General features: G+C 39.1%; 1 protein-coding gene across 2 annotated transcripts in view; it reads right to left on the minus strand.

The window, feature by feature from the left end:
- ANXA4 (annexin A4) overlaps window positions 1–27,802 on the minus strand; it is a 75,109-nt gene that overhangs the window by 240 nt on the left and 47,067 nt on the right. The window contains exons 5-13 of one of the 2 annotated variants that reach the window (XM_007453419.1): window positions 26,423–26,470; window positions 25,435–25,525; window positions 23,790–23,869; window positions 22,600–22,656; window positions 15,038–15,131; window positions 11,614–11,709; window positions 10,600–10,658; window positions 9,455–9,577; window positions 1–73 (exon numbers count right to left, since the gene is read on the minus strand). The exon at window positions 1–73 is cut by the window's left edge and continues 240 nt beyond it. In XM_007453419.1, coding sequence (XP_007453481.1) covers window positions 14–73; window positions 9,455–9,577; window positions 10,600–10,658; window positions 11,614–11,709; window positions 15,038–15,131; window positions 22,600–22,656; window positions 23,790–23,869; window positions 25,435–25,525; window positions 26,423–26,470 — 708 coding nt within the window. In that variant the 3' untranslated portion in view covers window positions 1–13. Of the gene's footprint in view, window positions 74–9,454; window positions 9,578–10,599; window positions 10,659–11,613; window positions 11,710–15,037; window positions 15,132–22,599; window positions 22,657–23,789; window positions 23,870–25,434; window positions 25,526–26,356; window positions 26,471–27,802 lie in introns of both variants that reach the window. The other variant, XM_007453418.1, reaches the window with a different exon arrangement.

Here is a 27,802-nt window from a genome sequence, read left to right on the forward strand (position 1 = left end):
TCTGGATTTTATTTTAATCATCTCCTCCACAGAGAATGAGCAATACCTTCCTGTAGTCTCCAGATGTATCACCCTGGGGACAAGGAAAGCAGAGTTACAATCAGATAAATGGGTTTTAAAATAGAATACACAGCTCAAAGTCATCTAGGTTAACTTTTTCAGTCTTGCCGGGATCTTTCTTAGAGAGGTTTTTTTTTTTTTTTTTTTTTAATGACATTTGTTATTTTTTATTATAAAAAGAACACCTGTTCAATGTAGAAAATAGACATAAAAGAATATAAAAACATCATCTATAATTCTAACATCTAGAGATTACTCTGCCTAACATTTTGGTTTTTGCATATCCTTCCAGACTTTTTTCTATGGATATAGACTCCTACATGATGGGATTGTAGTATTCTTCCATATTCTACTTTTTTAACCTTCTATGCCTATTTCCCTATTTTAATTTATTAAATACTCTTCCACAACATCATTCCTTAATGGTTACAGAGTATTCTATTGTACATAGGTAAAATAATTTATTTGATTACCCCCCATTGGATATTTATGTTTTTTCCAATTTTTCACTATTATAAACACTGCTGCAATAAACATACTATAAATTTTTGTGCATTTTTTTTTTTTTTTTTTTTTTTTTTTTTTCTTTTTCCGCAGTACGCGGGCCTCTCACTGTTGTGGCCTCTCCCGTTGCGCAGCACAGGCTCCGGACGCGCAGGCTCAGCGGCCATGGCTCATGGGCCCAGCCGCTCCGCGGCATGTGGGATCTTCCCGGACCGGGGCACGAACCCGTGTCTCCTGCATCGGCAGGCGGACTCTCAACCACTGCGCCACCAGGGAAGCCCTTTGTGCATTTTTTAAATGATGTATTCAGGATAAATTTTCATAAAATGGGAATTACCAGATTAATGATCATGTATTTTCTTTTAATATGGGTTGCAAAATAGCCTTTCAGAAAGGTGCTATAATTTTTACATAGAATTTTTCATGGCCTAAATAATAGATCAATTTTTGCTAGTGCTTCATGGGCACTAGAAAAGATGGGATGGGATTCAAAGTTTAATGTATATCTATTAAAATCAATCTTAATACACCCTTGTTTATACTTTGTCTCATTGATCTACCAAAAGAGAAGGATGTGTTAAAGTCTATCTAGCATATTATTTCCATCAATGTCTTCTTTTGGAGCCTCAAGTTTCTTATTTATATATTTGAATGCAATACTATTTGGCAACTAACGTTTTATGGTAATTTAATCTTTGTTGTAAATTGTTGCTTTTATCAATATAAAGTGATCTATTACTTTGTCCTATTTAATGCTTTTTCCCCTTAAATTCTTTTTACTTATAGTATAATCCCTGCTTTCTTTTTGTCAAATGTTCTTTTCCCTGGCCTTTTTTTTTAAAAGCTTCTTACATATCACTGTATTAAAATTGTTCCTTATAAACAGCATGGAGTAGGATTTTATATTTTTACCTAACCTGAGAGTTTATTTATTATTATAACTTACATTTGTAATCTTACTCCTGTCTTTTTTCTATTATTTACATATTTTCTATTTCTATTCTGTTTCTTTTGACAATTTTTATTGAATGGGCAATGTATTCTTTATTTTTAATTTTTTCCAGTGTTGTGTGAGTGTGTGTATACACATATTAACGTATTTATATATATACAAACATATAATGTAAATGTATTTATTGTGCTGTTTCCCCTAGTCAATCAATATTTTTTACCCCATCATTTTAGTGTCTGTATAGTATTCCACTGGATAGATTTCCCATAATTTGAGTCATTCCCTATTGGTCAATAAAAATTAAAATAATGTGTAATAAACTCTGTAACCACTAAGCAAGAACTTCCTATTCCCGTTATCCTCCAGTCCCTGGTAAACTCTAATCTACCTTCTGTCTCTATGAATTTACCTAGTCTAAATATTTCATGTAAGTAGAATCATATACAGTATTTGTCCTTTTGTGTCTGGTTTACGTCACTTAGCAGGTTTCCAAAGTTCATCCATGTATCGGAAACTTCATTCACATTATGTGTGTATATATCACGTTTTGTTTATCCATTCACCTGTTCATGGACCTTTAGGTTGTTTCCACCTTTTGGCTATTATAAATAATGTTTACATTGGTGTACAAATACCTGTTTAAGTCACCTTTTTCATTTCTTTTGAGTATATACCTGGAAGTGGAATTGTGGGGTAACATGGTAATTCTATGTTTAACTTTTTGAGGAAGCGCCAAACTGTTTTCCACAATGGCTGCACCATTTTACATTCACACCAGCAATACACAAGGTTCTAATTTCTCCACATCCTCTCCTACATTTGTTATTTTCCATTTTTTAAAAATTATAGCCATCTTAGTAGGTACGACGTGGTATTTCACTGTGGTTTTGATAATGATGTTGAGCTTATTGCCCATTTGTATATCTCCCTTGGAGAAATGACGATATTTAAATCCTTTGTCATTTTTTAATTGGGTTGTTTGTCTTTTTGTTATTGAGTTTTAGGAGTTCTTTATATATTCTGGATAGTAAACCCTTATTAGATATTATTTTCTCCCATTCTGTGGATTAGCACACTTTTATCTTATTATTTTGCCTAAAGATATTCTTAAATATAAAATAACTAAGTAAGAGGTATAGTTTATTTTTTAAACATTTATTGGCAAGTTGCCGCCCCGGAAAGTTAGACTAGTTTATAGTGCTTCCATAAGAGACGGTGAGATTTCCCCAAGCCTTTCTCAATGCTGGTTATGATCTCTTTAAACTTTGTTAAGGTATTAGGTAAAAAATGATGATTTGTTTTTATTTGCAATCCATTGTATATTAGTGAGATTAAACATTGTACATATTTATTGTCCATTTGTGTCTCATCTTTCATGAAGCTCATGTTTTCTTTCTGTCCAGTTTTCTTTTGGGATTTTTCTCCTTGTTCTTAGTAATTTGTACAAGTTCCTAATATAGGGATATTAACCCTACATTATAAGTATATGTTACAAATATATTTTCCCATAGCTTCATTTATGGTCATCCTTGAATCTTAAAATTGTTTTGCTTACAGCTAGCAATATTTCAGCTCTGCAAAAAACAGTGACCTCACAGACTGTACAGAAATAGAAACAAGTTCCTGAATGCCTTGTAGACATAGTCATAAACTCTGCAGCTCAAATCACCTAGTAGTTAAACCTCTCCAAGCTATGAGTAGGATCAGAATATTTAATTCACAGACCAAATCCTGATCTGTTCTGGCAACACCAGCTTCTAGGGGAATGGGTTTGGCTTCATATTCCTGAGGCCCTTCTGGCTTCCTCAAGAAGCAAATTCCCAGTAATGAGGGGTTTTGAGAGACGTGGATCATTTCGCATCACTCCCAGGCCATGTTAGGACTCCTAGAAGTCTGGTGCCAGGTAAAGAATAGCAATCCAGGATGGCTATCATGTTTTCCCATATTTTCAAGCAGACCTCAGCTGGCCCTGGTTGTGGTTCTGGATGACTGATTCAGTGGCTTCTCTTTTATTGTAAGCAGGTGGAAATGGAAATTGTGCTCTTAAAACCATTCATTAAAATATAATCTTTCTTGAGAGGTGGAGGGTGGCTGTGTCTCACCGTGAGGACAAGGACACTGGCAGCAGAAGTTCTAGGAAGTACTCCTTGGCATAAGCCCTCCCAGAGTCCGCCACTACCCCCACCAAAGAGCCCAAGTAGGTTCTAGTGCTGGGTCGCCTCAGGCCAAACAAGGAGGGAACCCAGCCCCACCCACCAACAGTCAAGCGATTAAAGTTTTACTGAGCTCTGCCTACCAGAGCAACACCCAGCTCTACCCACCACCAGTCCTTCCCATCAGGAAACTTGCACAAAACTCTTAGATAGCCTCATCCACCAGAGGGCAGACAGCAGAAGCAAGAAGAACTACAATCCTGCAGCCTGTGGAACAAAAACCACATTCACAGAAAGATAGACAAGATGAAAAGGCAGAGGCTATGTACCAGATGAAGGAACAAGATAAAACCCCAGAAAAACAACTAAATGAAGTGGAGATAGGCAACCTTCCAGAAAAAGAATTCAGAATAATGATAGGGAAGAGGATCCAGGACCTCGGAAAAAGAATGGAGGCAAAGATCGAGAAGATGCAAGAAATGTTTAACAGAGATCTAGAAGAATTAAAGAATAAACAGAGATGAACAATACAATAACTGAAATGAAAAATACACTAGAAGGAATCAATAGCAGAATAACTGAGGCAGAAGAACGGATAAGTGACCTGGGAGACAGAATGGTGGAATTCACTGCCATGGAACAGAATAAAGAAAAAAGAATGAAAAGAAATGAAGACAGCCTAAGAGACCTCTGGGACAACATTAAACGCAACACATTCGCATTATAATGGTCCTAGAAGGAGAAGAGACAGAGAAAGGACCAGAGAAATTATTTGAAGAGATTATAGTCGAAAACTTCCCTAACATGGGAAAGGAAATAGCCACCCAAGTCTAGGAAGCGCAGAGAGTCCCATACAGGATAAACCTAAGGAGAGGCACATAGTAATCGAATTGGCAAAAATTAAAGACAAAGAAAAATTATTGAAAGCAGCAAGGGAAAAATGACAAATAACATACAAGGGAACTCCCAAAAGGTTAACAGCTGATTTCGCAGCAAAAACCCTACAAGCCAGAAGGGAGTGGCATGATATACTTAAAGTGATGAAAGGGAAGAACCTACAACCAAGATCACTCTACCCAGCAAGGATCTCATTCAGATTTGATGGAGAAATCAAAAGCTTTACAGACAAGCAAAAGCTAAGAGAATTAAGCACCACCAAACCAGCTCTACAACAAATGCTAAAGGAACTTCTCTAAGTAGGAAACACAAGAGAAGAAAAGGACCTACAAAAACAAACCCAAAACAATTAAGAAAATGGTCATAGGAACATACATATCGATAATTACCTTAAACGTAAATGGATTCAATGCTCCAACCAAAAGACACAGGCTTGCTGAATGAATACAGAAATAAGACCCATCTATATGCTGTCTACAAGAAACCCACTTCAGACCTAGGGACACATACAGACTGAAAGTGAGGGGATGGGAAAAGATATTCCATGCAAATGTAAATCAAAGAAAGCTGGAGGAGCTATACACATATCAGATAAAATAGACTTTAAAATAAATAATGTTACAAGAGACAAGGAAGGACACTACATAATGATCAAGGGATCAATCCAAGAAGAAGATATAACAATTATAAATATACATGCACCCAACATAGAAGCACATCAATACATAAGGCAACTGCTAACAGCTATAAAAGAGGAAATCGACATTAACACAGTAATAGTGGGGGACTTTAATACCTCACTTACACCAATGGACAGATCATCCAAAATGAAAATAAATAAGGAAACAGAAGCTTTAAATGACACAATAGACCAGATAGGTTTAATTGATATTTATAGGACATTCCAACCCAAAACAGCAGATTACACTTTCTTCTCAAGTGCACATGGAACATTCTCCAGGATAGATCATGCCTTGGGTCACAAATCAAGCCTCAGTAAATTTAAGAAAATTGAAATCATATCAAACATCTTCTCTGACCACAACACTATGAGATTAGAAATCAATTACATGGAAAGAAACATAAAAAACACAAACACATGGAAGCTAAACAATACGTTACTAAATAACCAAGAAATCACTGAAGCAATCAGAGGAAGTAAAAAAATACCTACAGACAAATGACAATGAAAACATGACAATCCAAAACCTATGGGATGCAGCAAAAGCAGTTCTAAGAGGGAATTTTATAGCTATACAAGCCTACCTCAAGAAACAAGAAAAATCTCAAATAAACAATCTAACTTTACACCTAAAGAAACTAGAGAAAGAAGAACAAACAAAACCCAAAGTTAGCAGAAGGAAAGAAATCATATAGATCAGAGCAGAAATAAATGAAACAGAAACAAAGAAAACAATAGCAAAGATCAATAAAACTAAAAGCTGGTTCTTTGAGAAGATAAATAAATGATAAACCATTAGCCAGACTCATCAAGAAAAAGAGGGAGAGGACTCAAATCAATAAACTTAGAAATGAAAAAGAAGAAGTTACAATAAACATCGCAGAAATACAAAACATCCTAAGAGACTACCATAAGCAACTCTATGCCAATAAAATGGACAACCTGGAAGAAATGGACAAATTCTTAGAAAGGCATAACCTTCCAAGACTGAACCAGGAAGAAACAGAAAATATGAACAGACCAATCACAAGTAATGAAATTGAAACTGTGATTAAAAAACTTCAAACAAACAAAAGTCCAGGACCAGATGGCTTCACAGGTGAATTCTATCAAACATTTAGAGAAGAGCTAACACCCATCCTTTTCAAACTCTTCCAAAAAATTGCAGAGGAAGGAACACTCCGAAACTCATTTTATGAGGCCACCATCACCCTGATACCAAAACCAGACAAAGATACTACAAAAAAAGAAAATTACAGACCAATATCACTGATGAATATAGATGCAAAAATCCTCAACAAAATACTAGCAAACAGAATCCAACAACACATTAAAAGGATCATACACCATGATCAAGGGGGATTTATCCAAAGGATGCAAGGATTCCTCAATATATGCAAATCAATCAGTGATACACCATATTAACAAATTGCAGAATAAAAATCATATGATCATCTCAATAGATGCAGAAAAAGCTTTTGACAAAATTCAACACCTATTTATTATAAAAACTCTCTAGAAAGTGGGCATAGAGGGAACCTACCTCAACATAATAAAGGCCATATACGACAAAGCCACAGCAAACATCACTCTCAGTGATGAAAAACTGAAAGCACTTCTTCTAAGATCAGGAATGATGAGACAAGGATGTCCACTCTCCCCACTATTATTCAACATAGTTTTGGAAGTCCTAGCCATGGCAATCAGAGAAGAAAAAGAAATAAAAGGAATACCAATTGCAAAAGAAGAAGTAAAACAGTCACTGTTTGCAGATGACAGGATACTATACATAGAGAATCCTAAAGATGCCACCAGAAAAATACTAGAGCTAAACAATGAACTTGGTAAAGTTGCAGGATACAATATTAATGCACAGAAATCTCTTGCATTCCTATACACTAATGGTGAAAAATCTGAAAGAGAAATTAAGGAAACATTCCCATTTACCATTGCAAAAAGAATAAAATACCTAGGAATAAACCTACCTAGGGAGACAGAGGACCTGTATGCAGAAAACTATAAGACGCTGATGAAAGGAATTAAAGATGATACCAACAGATGGAGAGATATACCATGTCCTTGGATTGGAAGAATCCGTATTGTGAAAATGACTGTACTACCCAAAGCAATGTACAGATTCAACGCAATCCCTATCAAATTATCAACGGCATTTTTTACAGAAGTAGAACAAAAAATCTTAAAATTTGTATGGGGACACAAAAGACCCCAAGTATCCAAAGTAGTCTCGGGGGAAAAAAACGGAGCTGGAGGTATCAGACTCCCCGACTTCAGACTATACTACAAACCTACAGTATGGTACTGGCACAAAAACAGAAACATAGATCAGTGGAACAAGATAGAAAGCCCAGAGATAAACCCATACACCTATGGTCAACTAATCTATGACAAAGGAGGCAAGGATTCACAATGGAGAAAACACAGTCTCTTCAATAAGTGGTGCTGGGAAAACTGGACAGCTCCACGTAAAAGAATGAAATTAGAACACTCCCTATCACCATACACAAAAATAAACTCAAAATGGATTACAGACCTAAATGTAAGACCGGACACTTTAAAACTCTTAAAGGAAAACATAGGAAGAACACTCTTTGACATAAATCACAGCAAGATCTTTTTTCATCCACATCCTAGAGTAATGGAAATAAAAAGAAAAATAAACAAATGGGACCTAATGAAACTTAAAAGCTTTTGCACAGCAAAGGAAACCATAAACAAGACCAAAAGACAACCCTTAGAATGGGAGAAAATATTTGCAAATGAATCAATGGACAAAGGATTAATCTCCAAAATATATAAACAGCTCATGCAGCTCAATATTAAAAAAACAAACAACCCAATCCAAAAATGGACAGAAGACCTAAATAGACTTTTCTCCAAAGAAGACATACTGATGGCCAAGAAACACATGAAAAGCTGCTCAACATCACTAATTATTAGAGAAATGCAAATCAAAACTACAATGAGGTATCACCTCACACCAGTTAGAATGGGCATCATCAGAAAATCTACAAACAACAAATGCTGGAGAGGGTGTGGAGAAAAGGGAACCCTCTTGCACTGCTGGTGGGAATGTAAATTGATCCAGCCACTATAGAGAATAGTATGGAGATTCCTTAAAAAACTAAAAATAGGGCTTCCCTGGTGGCGCAGTGGTTGAGAGTCCGCCTGCCGATGTAGGGAATATGGGTTCGTGCCACAGTCCGGGAGGATCCCACATGCCGTGGAGCGGCTGGGCCCGTGAGCCATGGCCGCTGAGCCTGCGTGTCCGGAGCCGCAATGGGAGAGGCCACAGTAGTGAGAGGCCCACGTACCGCAAAAAAAAAAACAAAAAAAAACACCTAAAAATAGAATTACCATATGACCCAGCAATCCCACTACTGGGCACATACCCAAAGAAAACCATGATTCCAAAAGACACATGCACCCCAATGTTCATTGCAGCACTATTTACAATAGCCAGGTCATGGAAGCAACCTAAGTGCCCATCGACAGATGAATGGATAAAGAAGATGTGGTACATATATCCAATGGAATATTACTCAGCCATTAAAAGGAACGAAATTGGGTCATTTGTAGAGACGTGGATGGATCTAGAGACTGTCATACAGAGTGAAGTAAGTCAGAAAGAGAAAAACGAATATCGTATATTAACGCATATATGTGGAACCTAGAAAAATGGTACAGATGAACTGGTTTGCAGGGCAGAAATTGAGACACAGATGTAGAGAACAAATGTATGGACCCCAAGGGGGAAAGCGGCGGGGGGCGTGGGGGTGGTGGTGGGATGAATTGGGAGATTGGGATTGACATGTATACACTAATGTGTATAAAACTGATGACTAATAAGAACCACTGTATAAAAAAATAAAATAAAATTCAAAAATTAAAAAAAAATATGGACACTCCAAAAAAATATATATATATATATAAAATCTTTCTTTGTCTGGGGTCAACATGAAATTATTAACTCTATTTAGAAGGCAAACATTTCCAGCTTCTAACCAGGCAGAGATTTAAACATCTGTGGGAAAGGAGGGAGACTGGAAATATCTGAATTAGAGTACCATCCTTAAATGGAATGATGTCTGCCAAGGAGAGGATAAGAAGTGTCTAAATACCTAGGTCAGAACCCCCTCCTTTCATCAGCACTTTCCCCTGGGCCAAGGCAAGGCTGCTGTGACCCACCTTGATGAAGGAGTACAGAGACTTTCCGTAGAGCCTCTTGAAGTTTGCCCGGATGTCCAACATGTCAATCTCCACTCGAGAAACCATCACTCTGATAAGGGTGTTGTCATCGGTGCCCAAGCCCTAAGGAAGAAACAAGATCCCTGCATACAAAGCTGAGCTAGTTTTCAGACAGTGCTCTTTGTTAGTCTATCAAGGTAAACTATGTATCAGTCTCCTGATGACATCCCTTGTACTCTAACCTTAGAGGCCTGTGGAGTCTGGTTCCTCACCACGGAGCTCAAGGGTTTCCCCAACTTATCTTTTCAACACTCAATGTTCTGACCAGAGGAGATAGCTCTCTGCCCTTCTAGAGACATATCCTGTGTTCTCCAGCCCTTTTGCCTCACATACAGTGATCCACCCACCATGTCATCCTCCCTTCCCAGCTTTACCATCTTTCCTACCATGTAAAACCCTCTGATGTAAAACTTCCTTTAAGGTCCTGCTCAAATATACCAATTTCCTTACATGTCCTTTTCTGATCCTCACCCCCAAACGAACACTTTTTTAAACACCCTTTCCTCTGTGTTCCTATAATATTTGGATCCTCAACTACCATCTTACATTCTATTTTGTTCTTACTGGTGTTTTGCACATAGCTGCCTTCCTCTCAGAGCTAGAAGTTCTTTGAGACCAGGGATTGCATTTTGATCTCTCTTGCCCCTCCCATGGTTCTCAGCAAGGGTGCTTGCACAGAGTACAATGCATGGTTAGGAGCTGGGGCTCTGAAGTTGGACTGCCAGTGTTTGCATCCCTGCTGCATTCCTTTCCTCACTGAGGACCCTGGGAAAATTGCCTATCCTCTTTATGCCTCAGTTTTCTCATCTGTAAAATGGAAGCTGATAACAGTACCTGCCCCACAGAGCTGTTGTGGGGATAAAATTATACATATAAAAGTATTAGGAACAGTGATCACACATTATAAGTACTCAGTAAATATTACCTAGCATTATTATTAGCAAGCACTCAGTGAAGTATTTGAAGAATTGAACTGAATAGCTCAAGCTGACTTTGGCTAATTTGCATGGGGGATATAAATAAGCATATGAAGGTGGACACAAGACCCTCAGAGCCATTCAGATGCTAACAATGAGGCCATTTACCTTCATAGATTTATAAAGCCTTTCAGCAAAATATGCAGATTTGTTCCTCATGCACTTTACTGTCAAGAGATAAAAAGAGAAATGAAAAGATTACAGATAAAATCTGCAAAACAAGAAGTGACAGTTGTTCCCATTGTTTCTACAAGGTGTAAAGTAGTAGCTTTTGATTGCTTTGTCGAAAAATTTAGCCAAACAGTGTTTTATGAGCATAGGCTATGCTAAAAGCATTTTCACAGATGGAAAGTACCCTCAATTTATTGTCAAGTTCCTAGACAAATAATTAATAAAGGCCATTAAAGCAAAAGGCAGCATAAAATTTCAAAAAGATTACTGCTATCTGTACCATATGAAACAGTTATTAGTTCTAACCATTCACAGACTTGCAAGATGCAGCTAGTATAGGATTAACCTTTCCATGTGCTAAGATATAAAGGCACAGAGGATATAAAATAGATAAAGCCACATGGTACAATAACAATCAGGTTATATATAATATTTCTTGCTTAAAATTCTGGGTCACACAGGACTTCCCTGGTGGCACAGTGGTTAAGAATCCACCTGCCAATGCAGGAGACACTGATTCAAGCCCTGGTCCAGGAAGATCCCACACGCTGCAGAGCAACTAAGCCTGTGTGCCACACCTACTGAGCCTGTGCTCTACAGCCTGCAAGCCACAACTAGTGAGCCCGCATTCCACAATTACTGAAGCCCACTCACCTAGAGCCCATGCTCTGCAACAAGAGAAGCCACCGCAATGAGAAGCCCGCACACCACAACCAAGAGTAGCCCCTGCTCGATGCAAGTAGAGAAAGCCCGTGCACAACGACGAAGACCCAGTGCAACCCAAAATAAGCTAATTAAAAAAAAAAAATTCTGGATCACATGTCATGAATGATTTAAATAATTTTTTTTATCCCTGAAAAAAAACTTCTACAACCCATGACAACAAATTGATAATACGGAGGAAAGTCTATAAATATTTGTTTCTCCACTCCCCACCCCCTCCCAGCTTACCTATGGCCAGCAGAGCTTCTTCGAAGCTACCAGATGTTTCAGATTGAATACTCTGTTCAATATCCTTCTGTGATATCCTTTTATATTCATCGAACACTACAAACAATAACAAAATGAAATTATAAATAATAAAAAAAGAATAGAGGAAACTAAACTGTACGGAGAGAATGAGCATCTTTTAACTAGACTATACTATTATTCTTTGGCATATTTCCAGAGGAAACTAATTAGCAATGTGGGTGAGAACCAGGATGCATATGGCAAGTGGAATGGAACAGAGGAGAGGAGGAAGGAATATTGTGAATCTTGGAGGACATCAGGCAAGTCATTTCCCTTATGTGGGACCCTGTTTTCACTACATAAAGTGGAGATAACCTCTGGAAAGATTTGCTTTTTTTTCTCCTTGTTTCCTTAATAAGCTTGGCAATCACCTGTATGTTCATCTTCCTTTCAGCACATCAAAACTAGAGCAATTCCTGTTTATAAGAGCCAAGACATGGAAGCAACCTAAATGTCCATCGACAGGTGAATGGATAAAGAAGATGTGGTGTGTGTATACACACACACACACACACACACACACACACACACACAAAATGGAATATTACTCAGCCACAAAAAAGAATGAAATAATGCCATTTGCAGCAACATGGATGGACCTAGAGGTTATCATACTAAGTGAAGTCAGACAGAGAATGACAAATTTTACATGATATCACTTATATGTGGAATCTAAAAAATGATAAAAATGAACTTACACAACAGATACAGACTCAAAGACATAGAAAACAAACTTATAGTTACCAAAGGGGAAAGGTGGGGGAGGGAAAAATTAGGAGTTTGGGATTAGCAGATACAAACTATTATATATAAGATAGATAAACAACAAGGTCCTACTCTATAACACAGGGAACTATATTCAATATCTTGTAATAACCTATAACGGAAAAGAACCTGAAAAGGAATATATATATGTATGTACATATATACATATACATATAACTGAATCACTTTGCTGTACACCAGAAACAAACACATTGTTAATCAACTATACGTCAATTAAAAAAATAACAAGAGCAATTCAACCTTTTCAAAACTTAGTCACATTTGGTAACAGTTGCTTGCATCTTTTAACAGACTTTAACAAAATTAAAATTTCTCCCCTTTTTTACCAAGTATTTTTGAATATTATGAACATATTTTTCCCTCTTGCTGCCTCCTTCTGGAGCCTTCTTAGAGTGGATATCTGCTGTTTGTCTTCTTAACACTGCCTTCTTTGGGTTGCTACTCTGCCCCCATCAGAGTGATCCTCACAGGGCTGTCAATCCAGGAACACCCCTACCCCCCCAACATACATGATAAGCTCTAACAAATGAGTGAGCAGTTCATCCAGCCAGGGCCAATCAGTCTTATTCTCCTGGGAATTTTTTAACTGAGCAGGTATGATGAGGATGGCCAAAAGCACTGAGTCATCTTTAACTTCAGAGAACATAAGAATCACCTGGGAAACCTGTTAAACTCCTTGCGCGTCACTCTCAGAAATCCTAAGTTAGCCAGTCTGAAGTAGGGGTCCAAGAATCAGCATTTTTAATGGAGACCAGATTTTAGGAAACTGTGCCTTAGAAATAAATCCATGGCTTGCTTCTACTGAGATCCTCAGAACTGCCTTGATTTCTAGTCTTTCTGGAGCTGTTCAGCTCTCCCTTCAATTCAATGGACCTCTAGTATTTTCCATTTTCCCTCTTGTCCCCTTCTATATTATTTTCTCTTTTCCTATGTAATTATTCAGTGCATGTTTCTTGGAATTAAAAAATCTAATTGACACATTTTCTAAGACTCAGTGTTCTCCACTGTAAAATGGGGAAAATAATGGCTGCTTCATTGGGATGCTGCAATGAACAATGCTTATAATATGCTTAGCACTGCACCTAGAAGATAATTAACAAAATCTTAGTTATTATGAATCCTCACTATTATTGTTGGTTGGTAAGAAAATTATGATGTTTTCTTTATTCAAATAATGCTGAAAAGATTTTCTTCCAGTGGCTTACAAGCAAATGTTTTATAACTGCCCAACTATTGACTTATGCCTGGAAGCGAAAATTGTTACAAATATATTTAAATTAAATCGGCTTCTAAGGACCTGCAGTTCTTGGAAAATAACACCAGGGAGAGATTTGCCTTACTAGTAATCAGGCAAGGGAAGGCAAAAAAAATAAGGATCTGAGTCAGAAGTTGGTGCATCTGGTGACTGCCCATGACATTTATTAACTGGAGTAATCACCTACTGTCACTTGGAATATCTGAAATAATTGCAACTTCCAAATGTGTTGTAATTGTCAGTTTTTTTTTTTTAAAGTAGATATGTATTCAATATTTTATTTATTTATTTTTGGCTGCGTTGGGTCTTCGCTTCTGTGCGAGGGCTTTCTCTAGTTGCGGCGAGCGGGGGCCACTCTCCATCGCGGTGCGCGGACCTCTCACTGTCGCGGCCTCTCTCGTTGCGGAGTGCAGGCTCCAGACGCGCAGGCTCAGTAGTTGTGGCCCATGGGCCCAGTTGCTCCGCGGCATGTGGGGTCTTCCCAGACCAGGGCTCAAACCCGCGTCCCCTGCATTGGCAGGCAGATTCTCAACCAACCACTGCGCCACCAGGGAAGCCCCAATAATTTTCAATTTTTTTCACGTTTTCAATTTAGCAAACTCATTATTCTCAAATTTCCCACAAGTTTTATAAATTGTGAGTGATTATAAGGGCATGATGAGTTTATAAAATTAGGATATAGCATAAAGACCTCAAAAGCTTATATAAAAGATGAAATATTTTATTAAACCTTTATTGCTGTTTACAAGAAGAAAATAAACCTGACAATAAATATTCTACAATCGTATAGTACCTTTTTCCCAAAGAAGTTAAAATCACATTACAAAGACTAGCATTATCAGAAGCAAATTAGAAACTACACAAAGGAAATAAAATCTGAAATCATCCACTATTCATCTTATGCAACATACCCCCTAAAAAAAATTACTTCTATTAGCTTTTACAACTTGGATGTTAAATAGGAATAAATGTCAACCAACATTTCTATTTTATTGCTTGCTGATGTACTAAAGATTTTGTCTTATGTAACTAAATTTAAATGGAGCTGCTTTAGAAAAAGGACTGACTATGGAGGTCAGTTTCCTACAAACAGGAATTCCAAACTTCTATGAATATATCTGCTAATTATTCATAATTAATCTTTCAGCAATTGGCCCTCATGCACATTGTTGCACCCATAAATTTCCAAGGTAAGACATCTAAGACAGTTCAGTAAAATTAGATCTTTGTACCAAGTAAAGGGAAAAAGGTTATCAATTACAGGTGATGTAGTTTTCACTATCTTTCAAATAGTTTCTTTAGACAATGAGGCAAGTGCCTTACCATGCAACAGATGATTTTGATTCCGGGAACAGAGAACAGTTAGAAATTTCACCTCATCTGTCCCCCATTTCTTCTCTCCAGCCTCATACAGGTCCTGAAGCCAAACAAAGCACAAGGTTAAAACAAAATGGAGAAAGTGCCAGGACATATGTAAATATTTCCAGAACTTCAAAGAGCAGAGTTAGCTTAGTTTTATTTTGTTGATGATGGCGGTGGAAGTGGTGTTGGCAGTGAGTGGAAATGACTCAGGATTTTTCCTTAGGTATAAAACTAACGGGACTCTATAATATCTCCCTTAGAGTCTGGGCAAACACCAGCAGCTCCCTACATGCAGACTACATGTTTCTGTCTTAAGACCCAAAAGGAATGCCCTAGACTTGGGCTGTCCTATACAGTAGCCACTAACTACATGTGGCTATTTGAATTTTAATTAATTAAATAAAATTAAAAATTCAACTCCCCAGTCATACTGGCCACATTTCAAGTGCTCAGTGGCTACTTGTGGCTAGTGGCTACCCATACTAGACAGTGCAGATGTAGAACATTTTCAACATCACAGAAAAGTCTATTGGACAACACCACTCTGGAATGATCTGTGATTTGCTTGAGACTACAGGTCTCACAGTAGAACCAGGACCCCGTTAGTAATTGCTTATATTCCAATCTGGTAGAAATATAAGAAATTGATTCTGGTTACTTTAACTATATTATTACTTTTGTTTTGTTTTGTTTGTTTTTTTTTTTGGTTGTGCTGCGAAGCTTGCGGGGTCTTAGTGGATTAGGGAGTGGATTAAACCCACTCCCTAAAAGCAGTGAAAGCGCGGAGTCCTAACCACTGGACCGCCAGGGAATTCCCTTTAACTATACAGTATTATCAATAAATCAAAACTACTGTTCATAACACCTCACACCCGTTACAATGGCTGCTATTTAAAACAAACAGAAAATAACAAGTGTTGATGAGGATGTGGAGAAATTGGAACCCTTGTGCTATGTTGGTGAGAAGGTAAAATGATGCAGCTACTATAGAAGACAGCATGGCTTTTCCTCAAAAAAAGTAAAATGAAATTTTACCATATGATCTGGCAATACTACTTCTTGGTATATCTCCAAAAGAACTGAAGTCAGGATTTTAAAGAGTTATTTGTATACCCATATTCAAAGCAGCATTATTCACCATAGCGAAAAGGTGGAAGCAACCCAAATGTCCATCGACACATGAATGGATTAATAAAATGTGGTATATATACACACAATAGAATACAAGGCAGTCTCAAAAAGGAAGGAAATTCTGACACATGCTACAGCAGAGATGAGGCTTGAGGACATTTATGCTAAGTGAAATAAATCAGTCACAAGAAGACAAATACTGCATAATTCTACTTACATGAGGTACCTAGATGCATCAAAATCATGGAGCCCAAAAGTAGAATGATAGTTGCCAGTGACTGGGGTGAGGGGGAAATGAGTTGTTTAACAGGCATAGCGTTTCAGTTGTGCAAGTTCAGAAAAAGTTCTGAAGATTGGCTGCACAACAATGTGCATATATTTAACACTACTGAACTGTATGCTTAAAAATGGTTAAGATGGTAAGTTTTATATGTATTTTATTTAAATTTTTTTTTTTTAATCCTACTGTTCATTTATAATCAGCAGCTGGCTTGTTCATTTTCTCAAAATTCCCTACCTTGATACACTTTGTCATTCCTTGGGCTTACCTCCATCTACTCAGCTGTTTCTTCACTTCCTTCTCTAATTCCCACACTATTAAAGAGTCAGTTCATAGGACCGTGGAATTTTAAAGCTGGGAGGGCACAAAAGGTTCATCTAATTCAGTGTTTTTCAAACTTGAATCTCAGCAGGCTTGTGACTGCTTCAATCACTAAAGCATGGTGGCAGTGACACTGATTTCTGAGGCTAGGTCATAAAGGTCAGGCAGCTTTGGTTCTCGTGGAGTGCTGCCTTTCCAGATGGTCCCTCTTGAAATGCAGCTGCCATGATCTGGGAAGCCCACGCCACCTGGAGAGGCCACGTGTAAGAGATCCTTTCGAAGCCCCAGATGAGCCCAGCCTTTGAGTCACTGCAGCCCAGACACCAGACACATGAGTGATGGAGCCTCCAACCTTAGCCGTTTGAGTCACCTCCAGCTACTCAAGTCTTCCCAGCTAAGACCTCTGACATTGCAGAGCGGAGACAAGCCATCTCACCTGTGCCTTGTGTGGATTACTGACCCACAGAATCCATGGTCATACTAAAATGGTGGCTGTTTTATGTCATTGAGTTTGAGGTGGTTTGTTATACAGCAATAGTAACTAGAACATGTGGGCAAGGAACGAACTTTCAATCTGTCACAGAATGATACTTTTGTAAAATACCATAAAAATGAACTTGAGTAAAGTTTCAGTAATGGGTAGAAGATGGTATCTTTTTGTGTTAATTAAAAAAAAATAACTAGTGAGGTTGGTCATCTTTTGGTGTATTTGCCATTTCTATTTTTCCTTTTTTTGAGTTGCCTGTTAATATACATGGACCATTTTTTTCTTTTTGAGAAATGGGGCATTCTTATTCATAGTATCAAAACTGTAGTTTACTTATGTACTTTAGATATTAAGCTTATTATACATAAGGTGAAATTTCTTCACGTTCTATCATTTGATCTTGTAATTTTGTTTGTGGTATTGTTTGCTAAGATACCGCATTTTTTTTTTTTTAATTTAGCCAAACTATCAACCCTTTTCCTTTATGGTTTCTGCCTTAAAAGAAAATGCATACAAAATCCTTTCCCAGCTCCAGATTTAAAAAAGAATATTTAACTATACTTTTTTATAGTACCTTTATGGCTTGTTTTATTTATGTTAAAAATTTCAATCTATTTGGAGCTTATTACGATGTCAGGTGAAAGTCGGGATCTAACTTTATTGTTTCCCAAATGGTTAGCCAATCGTCCCAACTCCACTAAGTAATCTGTGTTTTCTTCACTGACTTGAAATGCATCTATTCTGTATGTATTCCTGAATATTCTCACATAGGCTTGGTTCTGCTCTTAGACTTTCTAATCATTCCATTGACTTCTCCCTATTCTTACACCAGGACCAGATGCTTTAATTTATTTGTACATTTATTATATATTTAAATATATTTTAGGGCAAATTTGTCCACACCCTTCTTGTTGAGATTCTAATCTCCACAGTGTTTCCTCTACATTCTTCCTCTTCTCTGATTGCTTTGTCCTTTTCTTCTGAACTCTGGAGATTTTTTAGTACTGCCTTCCACAATGATTGTTTTCTGCAATGTCATTTCTGATCATTTCTGCTTCTAATAAACATTTAGATTCTGTCTTTCCTTGTTCCTAAGAACATTTCTCCTCCACTCATGTAGCTCTCTCTTTATCTCTGCTTGCCCTTCATCCAGCTCCATTTTCATCTCCATTATTTTCTTATTGCATCTTTTTTTTTTTTGGCTCTTGTTTAATTAAAATCTGTCGTTCTCTCATTTGTGTCAGGATCCAAAGCGATCTGAAATCTGTCTCTTCCATACAGTGAGCTCATGTTTGCCTCCCTTTGTGCCCCAGTTTGTTCACAGACCACAAAGTGTTTGAGTTGGGATTTGTTGATGTTCATGCTCTTTGATCTTGAAATGATGAACAGTATATCCAGACCTGGTTTTTCCCCCAGAACAAGGTGAAGTGGATTCTTCTTTGAGCTCCTCACTTTTCATTTGGTTGAATTTCTAACAGGAGGACATGCTGCTGGTCCAGTGGAGGCACCTGAGACACAGCCCAAGTCTTCCCTGAGGAGTTTCCCCATTTGCAGGAAGCCGCTGTGTCTATTTCCAGCAGGGGCAGGATGTGTGTGTGTGTGTGTGTGTGTGTGTGTGTGTGTGTGTGTGTGTTAGCATCTTTTCTGGGGCAGGAATGGCTCTCCTTCATCCCTGACCCAGCTTTGCTGCCCATCTGGCATTTTAATGGCCCTCATCCACAGTTTCCAGTGTTGATGCAGATTTTTCTCTATTTTTGTATTTCCTCGTCTGTTTGTTTTTCAGAAGGGAATCAAACATGTGCCATCTTCTAACAAAAGCTCCAAGGGGCATTTTAATGTGGCATTAATATACTACAAATTTCTTTTTAAAGTAGGAATTCTGAATACTGCCTGCTATTTCCTTCAATGCAGTTTTCATACCAAGAATAGATAAAATTGGACTTTTAGATAATAGCCTCTCTATACTTTAAAATTTCTGCCTTTGATAATAAATTACTAGCTAATTCCACTTGTTCTGAGAATTCTTTTCATCTCAAACTCATTTACTTTCCTACATCAAAATTCAGCTATAATACCCAAAGTTTGCATATATCCGTTACTGCTGACGTATGTTAAAGAGCGAAGGTTGACCAGGTTTTCCTACTGTCTTATCTTGGAAGAAGAGCTGAAGCCTTGACTGGAGTTGTTCTTAAATTCCCTGCCTCTTTGTAAGATTTGGAGGATCCAGAAAAACCCTATTCTGAGTTCTACTGTTTCTACTCCTTCCAACTTCTCCCAGCCCAAATTTGTTTGGAAGCACCTTTTCATCTGGTCACTTCCAAGGAGAACTGTGCTCCTTGAAGAACTCTCACGTATTTGCTGAATTGCATGGTTTTCGTTGTGTGTAGTTTTTTTTTTAATTTAGGTATAATTGACATATAACATTATTTTAGTTTCAAGTGTAAAACATAATGATTTGATATTTGTATGTATTGAGAAATGATCATCACGATGAGTCTAGTTATCATCTGGCACCATACACAGTTACAGAATGTTTTTTTCTTATGATGAGGACTTTTAAGATCTTTTTCTCTTTGGAACTTTCAAGTATGCAATACAGTGTTATTAACTGCAGTCGCTGTGGTGTACATTATATCCTTATGACTCATTTATTTTATAACTAAGTCTGTACCTTTTGACCCCCTTCACCCATTTTGCCCACCTCCACCCCTGCCTCTGGCAACCACCAATCTGTTCTCTGTATCTATGAGGTTGTTTTTTTTTTTGGTTGTTCTTTGTCTGTTTAGATTCCACATATAGGTGAGATCATACAGTATTTGTCTTTCTCTTTCTGACTTATTTCACTTAGCATAATGCCCCTCATTCACATTGTTGCAAATAGTAAGATTTCATCCTTTTTTTTATGTCTGACTAGCATTATTCCATTGTACATATACACAATTTCTTTATCCATTCATCTATTGATGGGCACTTGGGTTGCTTCCATATCTTGGCTATTGTAAATAATACTGCAATGAACAAGGGAGTGCATATATCTTTTTGAGTGTTTTCATTTTTGAGCGGTAAATACCAGAAGTGAAATTGCTGGATCACGAGGTAGTTCTATTTTTATATTTTTTTTGAGGAAACTCCATACTGTTTTCCATAGTGGCTGCACCAATTTACATTCCCACCAACAGTGCATGAGGGTTCCCTTTTCTTCACATCCTTGCCAACACTCGTTACATGTTGTCTTTTTGATGACAGCCATTCTGACAGGAGTGAGGTGATATCTCACTGTGGTTTTGATTTGCATTTTCCTGATGTCTAGTGATGTTGAGCATCTTTTCATGTGTCTGTTGGCCATCTGTATGTCTTTGGAAAAATGTCTATTCAGATCTTCTGCCCATTTTAAAATTGCATTGTTTGGGTTTTTGCTATTGAGTTGTATGAATTCTTTACGTATTTTAGATATTAACCCGTTATTAGATATATGATTTGCAAGTATTTTCTCTCATTTAGTATGTTGCTTTTTCATTTTGTTGATGGTTTCTTCTGCTCTGCAGAAGCTTTTTAGTTTGATGTAGTCCTACTTGTTTACTTTTGCTTCTGTTGCTTTTGCTTTGGCGTCAGATTAAAATAATTATCGCTAAGACCCATATCAAGTAGCTTATCACCTATGTTTTCTTCTAGAAGCTTTATGGCTTCAGGTCTTACTTTCAAGTCTTTAATTCATTTTGAGCGAATTTTTGTGTATGGTGTAAGGTAGTGGTCCAGTTTCATTCTTTTGTTTGTGGCTGTTCAGTTTTCCCAACAAAATTTATCGAAGAGACTATCTTTTGCCCATTGTATATTCTTGGCTCCTTTGTCATAAATTAATGCATGGGTTTATTTCTCAGCTTTGTATTCTGTTCCATTGATCTGTATGTCTGTTTTAATGACAATACCGTCTGCTTTGATTACTATAGCTTTATAATATGAATTGCATGGTTTCAAAAAAATCAAACAGACCTGGATTCAAAGAGCACAATTCCACCAGCTATGTGATGTTATACAAGTTACTTAAATCTGTGCAACAGATTCTATAAAACAGAAGTAATAACATCTACTTCACAGATTTGTTGTAAGGAAGAAATGTAAAGTAGTTAACACAATGCCTAGCACCTAGCAAACCCACAAAAAGGTGAGAGTGGGTATATATATATATATATATATATATATATATATATATATGGCAGGAATACATTGCTTACTAACTCTTCATTTAAATTCATGATTCACCTGGACTGTGGAGGTTCCTTCCATCATGCCCCAAAATGCTCACCTTGAGGTAGCTGAAATTCACATAAGCATCCAGGAGATACAGTGTTTTCAATACCTCTCCCTCCTCAAAGCTTCTGTGTTGAAGGTAATTTCCTGTATCTCCTTATGGGATGGGCCTCCCTGAATCCTCAGAACTCTTAGGACCCATATACTCCTCTCCCTTCTAGTGAAGGTAAAAGGTTCTTTCCTACGGAATCCCTAGTGGTTCATACCTCACATACTGAATGGGACCGATCTCTCTGTAAGATTGTATTTTGTTTAACAGTACAGAGTCTAGATCCAAACTGCCTGGCTCAAATCCCAGTTCTGCCATTTATTATCTGTGTGAACTTGAGCAAGGAACTTGACTTCTCTGAGCCTCAATTTCCTATAAGTCTATAAGGTGGAGATAGCAATACTTACTTCATAGGGTTATTGCAAAGATTCAATGACATTCTTCATGTGATGAGCTTAGAACAGTGTTTGGTACCTGGTAAGGACCCAGTTTTTATCAGCTATTATTATTAGTGTTATCTGGCCACAGTAAATAGAACAGGGGTTGGTGCCAGGGCAGCCATCAGAGGGCTGGGTAACAGGGAAGCAATTACCTCTTGGGGTTTGGTATTAGTTTTACCCAACATGGTACCCGCTGTCCCAAGCTGTTTTACATAGCTTATATGAAATGTTCTCTTTGGGGAAGTAAAAGTGAGAGGTCAACAAAGGCAGGTCCCTTTATCTCCAAGTAATTCAGAAGACACTCCATAGTTCTGTGGGGGCAGCCACACCATGGTCCCAATGTTAGGAAATCTGGAACCCAGGGATGCTTATAAAATGATGCCCTAAACTACCCCCAAGCCCAAGGTATCTCTGCAAGAAACTTCTGCTATTAAAGATCATATGCGGGAATCTTTTTTCATAACATATCCCAGCCTGGCCAATATACATTGGACTATAAGAGGGTGTCCACCAACTAGGGTCTGTCTTATTGGCAAAAGAGAAGAAAGAAGCTGCAGTTCTACTGACCTGGGCATCCTGTCTCACGAGAGCATCATCCAGATAATTTCCTTCATCCCTGCCGCCCTGAGGATGAGAAAAACAAACCCTGAGCATGAGAAAAACAAACCAAAGAGACTGAGAGAGGATCCATGAAGATTTGGGAGCTCTGATAAGACAGAATGTGTGGGAACCCAAGGACATGGTAATTAGACAGAAGGGGTCCTGAGTCCAGCTTAGGGAGAGAGGACAGATGTCTTTGAACGTGCTTGTGATTTTCCCACAGTTCTGAGCTGAGGTGACCAATCAGAAGGCAAGCTCAGTGTGGCTCCCTGATGTTGTGTGGGCGTCTCTGTCAGTGAAGGGACAGGAGGACACATATGGCCTGGTGACTGCTCCCTCTGGGACAGTCCTCTCCTCCCCCCCCCTTCCCCCTACTCTTGTGTCTTCCCTGCTGACTTATGCCTTCCTAACTGGCAAGTGTACACTGGTCAATTCTGCCAAATAGGAGCTGGAAAGACAGGAGAATCAAGAGACTCTGGGGCCAACGGTGGGGGCTTGAGGAGCATCTGAAAGTGCCCCATCCCTCACCAACACCAGCTCACCAGGAAGGCCTTGCAAATCCATCTCTCTTTTCTGGCACCCCTGCTCCCACACTTGCCCAGACCTGCTTTTTTTCATGGTATCTGGAACACTGAGGTAACCTCCTGCCTGAGATCCCCGCCTCTGGTTCAATTCATCTAACATATCGCTATAACATTACTCTTCCTGGGACTTCCGGGGCAGTCCAGTGCTTAAGACTTTGCCTTCCAACGCAGGTGCAATTCCTGGTCGGAGCTAAGATCCCACATGCCTCGCGCAGACAAAAAAAAACGAAACATAAAACAGAAGCAATATTGTAACAAATTCAATAAAGACTTTAAAAATGGTCCACAGCAAAACACAAAAAACAACTTTAAAACAAACAAAAAAAGAGCACCTGGCATGTATCAGGTGCTTGTATGTATAAACGAGAACAAATGGGCCTACATGACTAGCCAGAGTCTTTAAAGGAGAGAGGATAAAATAACAGAGACCCAAGAAAAACACAGGGGAATATTCCCATTTGGGAGGTTGAAAAGGTGAGAAAGGCTGGAAAAGTGGGTAGAGAGTAAGTGTCTCAATAACACACACACACACACACACACACACACACCCGCCCAAAGGAGGGAGCGACTCACAGCAGACAGAGACACCAGCACGCGCTGGAACATAAGCGATGTGTCAGCACGAATGTCATCTTCAAGGCTCCGCCCATATTCTAGCAAGAGAGTAAAATCCGCGACATCAGAGTAAAGAACCCTGCCCGGCACCACGTCACACCCCAGAGCCTCCCACCCTCTTCAGGACCTGTCTACTAAAGCAGCTCCTCGTGAGGTTTTTCAGCCCACACACAGTTTTCCAAAAACTAAACTCTGGTAAAATGGTCAAGATAAGTTTAGCTTGTCATTAGAGATGCTCTTTTTTCTTGAATCGGGCAGTTGAGAAGGCCGGGCTGTGCTCCCCACTCTGTGGTTCCTACCGTCCAGGGGTTTGTCCTGAACATGGTTGGCAGTGACGCAGAGAAGCAGCTAAGCGGCCCGTGGAAAGGCAAACAGAGTGGGGTTTCTGAACCTGTGTTTGGGGACAAGCAGGGGACTGTCCACAGGGAGAAGTTCTGTATTCGGCAGACGTGGGGAGCCAGCGCTAGAACCAGACTCCCGAGGTTTAGAATCTCCAGATCTGAACACTTATCAAAAAGCTCTTATTGTTTTGTTTTCTTTCTACCAAAGTGTACATGTTTATTACAGAAAACTTAGGAAAAAACAACTAAGTAAAATGAAGGGAGGAAAAGAAAACCTCATCATGAATCTAATCACCCAGAAATAATAATCATTGATAACATTTTGGTGAATATCCTTCCTCATTTCCCCCCATATACACATATTCTTTTTCTTTCTTTGAAGAATGGGATCATAGCATCCCATTTTATGATCTGTCTTTTTCACTTATCCATATACCATACCACTTATTGTAATTTAATAATATCCTTCAATATACGTTTTGATGACTACATTGTGTGGGTGTACCATATTTTGTTTAGCCAACTGTTGGACATTTTAAGCTAATATAAGCAATACTGTGTGATCTAAACCTTTGTGCATTTTTATTATATTCTTAGGGTAAAAAGGTAGGCATCTTTTAAAGGCATGTATTGTTCTCTGGATATTTTTTTTTTTTGGTACGCAGGCCTCTCACTGCTGTGGCCTCTCCCGTTGCGGAGCACAGGCTCCGGACGCGCAGGCTCAGCGGCCATGGCTCACGGGCCCCGACGCTCCGCGGCATGTGGGATCTTCCCGGACCGGGGCACGAACCCGTGTCCCCTGCATCGGCAGGCAGACTCTCAACCACTGCACCAGAGGGAAGCCCTCTGGAGATTTTTAAGAGGGGAGTAAGTGGCTATCGCTCTGAGGTGGCTGCAGGACCTATAGTCCAGTCTGAAGGTAAGAAGTTGGGTGAGACTGCTCCTCCAGGCCATTCCCTGGAATGCTAAGATTCAATGGCACCACCACTTTTGAACAAGCACCTTTGATTCTCTGCTTGATAATAAGGAACCCCTTTCCAGCTTTCAGGGTAATAAAACCCTGGGTAGCCTAAGTGGAGTGGCAGGTGCACCTGAGAAGTCTTGAAAAGCCAACAGTCATTTGTGTAGACAGGGATCTGCCTGAAGGCAGAGCTTGGAACTGAGGATCCCTCATGGTCAGTGTTTCAGTGGGTAACCACCTGCTGTTACTCTAGGTCTCAGAGAACAGGGCCTCAGCCAGGGCCACTGAGGATGCTACATACGCAGCTGGTAGGTCTGGTTTATGCGCTGGATCTCCTCGGGCATCCGGGAGGCCAGGATCTCAATCAGGCAGCCCTCATCCGTGCCTGCGCCCTAAATGCAAAACCCAGAGGAGAGAGCTGTGAGTCAGTTTACCAAGTTGAGTCCCAGACACAGGAGGAATACAACCAGGAATCTGCAGAGAATAAAAACAACTCACCAAGTTCTAGCAACAGGATTTGCTCCTTTATAACTGTCCGACCCAAATTCCAACATATTTACTATAATCATTATTAGTCATAACATACATTTATAGGCTGTTTCTACGTGTTGGTTAGGAATAGTTTCTGCCCACTGGGGGCTGTCTCTCCTTGCCCTCCCCTGTACTTTTCCTTTGCAGGGCAGAATCTTCTGGCAAAGGCTGTTATCTCTTTGTTTTTCCAGAGTCTAGCCCAGAACCTTCCACGAGGCTGAGTATTTATTGACATGGTGGAGGAGGGTAGTTGTATTTGAATTTCATACTTGGTCATTAACAATCGGCAGACCCTGGGGTAGGACACAGTGGATCCAGCATCCAGCTGAGAACACTTTACCAGTTCTGAGCAGACCGAGAGGCCCCCAAGATGTCAGTCAAAAGTTTCATATCTCAAAAGTAGCTAATACAGCAAGAAAGCTTCTGGAGCTGCACCAAAAGCACAAGTTTAATCAGTCCCCAGTGAGCCACAGGAAAGAACAAATGATTCCTTAACTTCTGGGGAGACAACTTTTAAATTACAGTGGCTAGAATGCAATGTCATGTTTTCAAGTTGTCGTAAATGCAGGAAAATCTTTCTCCTATATCTCCTCCCCACTCTCAGGAGGCCTCTATCACTGTTTCTTGAGAAAGCCTGCCAGCGACAGCATTTACACAAACAGCACCGAGAGCAGGAGGGGAGGACCACGAACCCTCATGGCCTTTCGCAGCTCCTGCACGTCGTACAGCACTGTGGGCGTCATCATCCCCAAGATCACCTGCTCGAAGTTGCCACTCAGTTCTGACTTCAAGTCGTCCATCAGGTCCTGGGACACAAGAAAGCACGCTGCTTAACTGCTACAGTAACAGAAACCAGCCACCCTCAGTGGGGTCCAGGGACAGCTGGGGGCTCCAAGACCCTTTCAGGGGCTGGTGTGTACAAAACCATCTTCGTAATAACACTAAGACGCTGGGATCTGACTTTACACTCTCAGCCTCTCACAGTTGTCCAGGGAAGCTTTCCAAAGGCTACTTGGTACGTCTACAGATCTACAGTTATGCGAAAAGGCTATTAAAATACTCCTCCCGGGCCTCCCTAGGGCGCAGTGGTTGAGAGTCCGCCTGCCGATGCAGGGGACACGGGTTCGTGCCCCGGTCCGGGAGGATCCCACATGCCGCGGAGCAGCTGGGCCCGTGAGCCATGGCTGCTGGGCCTGCGCGTCCGGAGCCTGTGCTCTGCAACGGGAGAGGCCACAACAGTGAGAGGCCCGCGTACTGCAAAAAAAAAAATAATAATAAAATAAAATACTCCTCCCTTTCCCAGCTACCTATCTGTACAAGACCAGATTTCCTTCCTACTTCAAACAAAACCACACATTGCAACAAGTTGAAAGCAGAAGCAGATATGAGAATCCAGGGTATTCCATTAAGCAGACATTAAAGAGATTTGCAAAATGTTAAAAGAATGCCAATCTTCTCACTAATTTTTTTTCTTTTGGAATATAAAGCTATTTTTCCTAAAATCGTTATTTATGTTAACATGTAATATGTTTTTATAGTTTTTTAAATAAGTTAACAAATACCTATTTTTAAATGTCCTTAATTTAAATTGTTTTAATTTTTAAAATGGTTAACATCAATAGATGTAACCCACAAAAACAAAAAGGTCCTCAATAATTTAAGAGTGTAAAGGGGCTCCAACATCAGTGTATTCGCTCACTTAACAATATACCCTGAATGTATTTCAAGTCAATATTTACCTACAACATTTTTAACAGCTGCAGAAATTTCCATATGTAGAGGCAATATAATTTCTTTAATAAGACCCCCGTTCTATTTTTCTACTATTCTTCTAAACAGGCATTTAGCTGCATCCTTGTGATCATTCATGATTATTTCTTAACGCTCAATGATTAAAAAGAAATGCAATTATTTGAACAAAGGACCAATTTCTTTTTTTTTTTCAAGTGTAAACAGCTCCATGAGTTTTTACTAGACATTTTTTTTAACCCACAAAAATGGAATTATATCAACCTCACTTTTCTTTTTTTATAGAGCAGGTTATTAGTCATCAATTTTATACACATCAGTGTATACATGTCAATCCCAATCGCCCAATTCAGCACACCACCATCCCCAACCCCCCACGGTTTTCCCCC

Source organism: Lipotes vexillifer, unplaced genomic scaffold, assembly GCF_000442215.2.
Source record: "Lipotes vexillifer unplaced genomic scaffold, Lipotes_vexillifer_v1.1 scaffold253, whole genome shotgun sequence".
Taxonomy (NCBI): domain Eukaryota; kingdom Metazoa; phylum Chordata; class Mammalia; order Artiodactyla; family Lipotidae; genus Lipotes; species Lipotes vexillifer.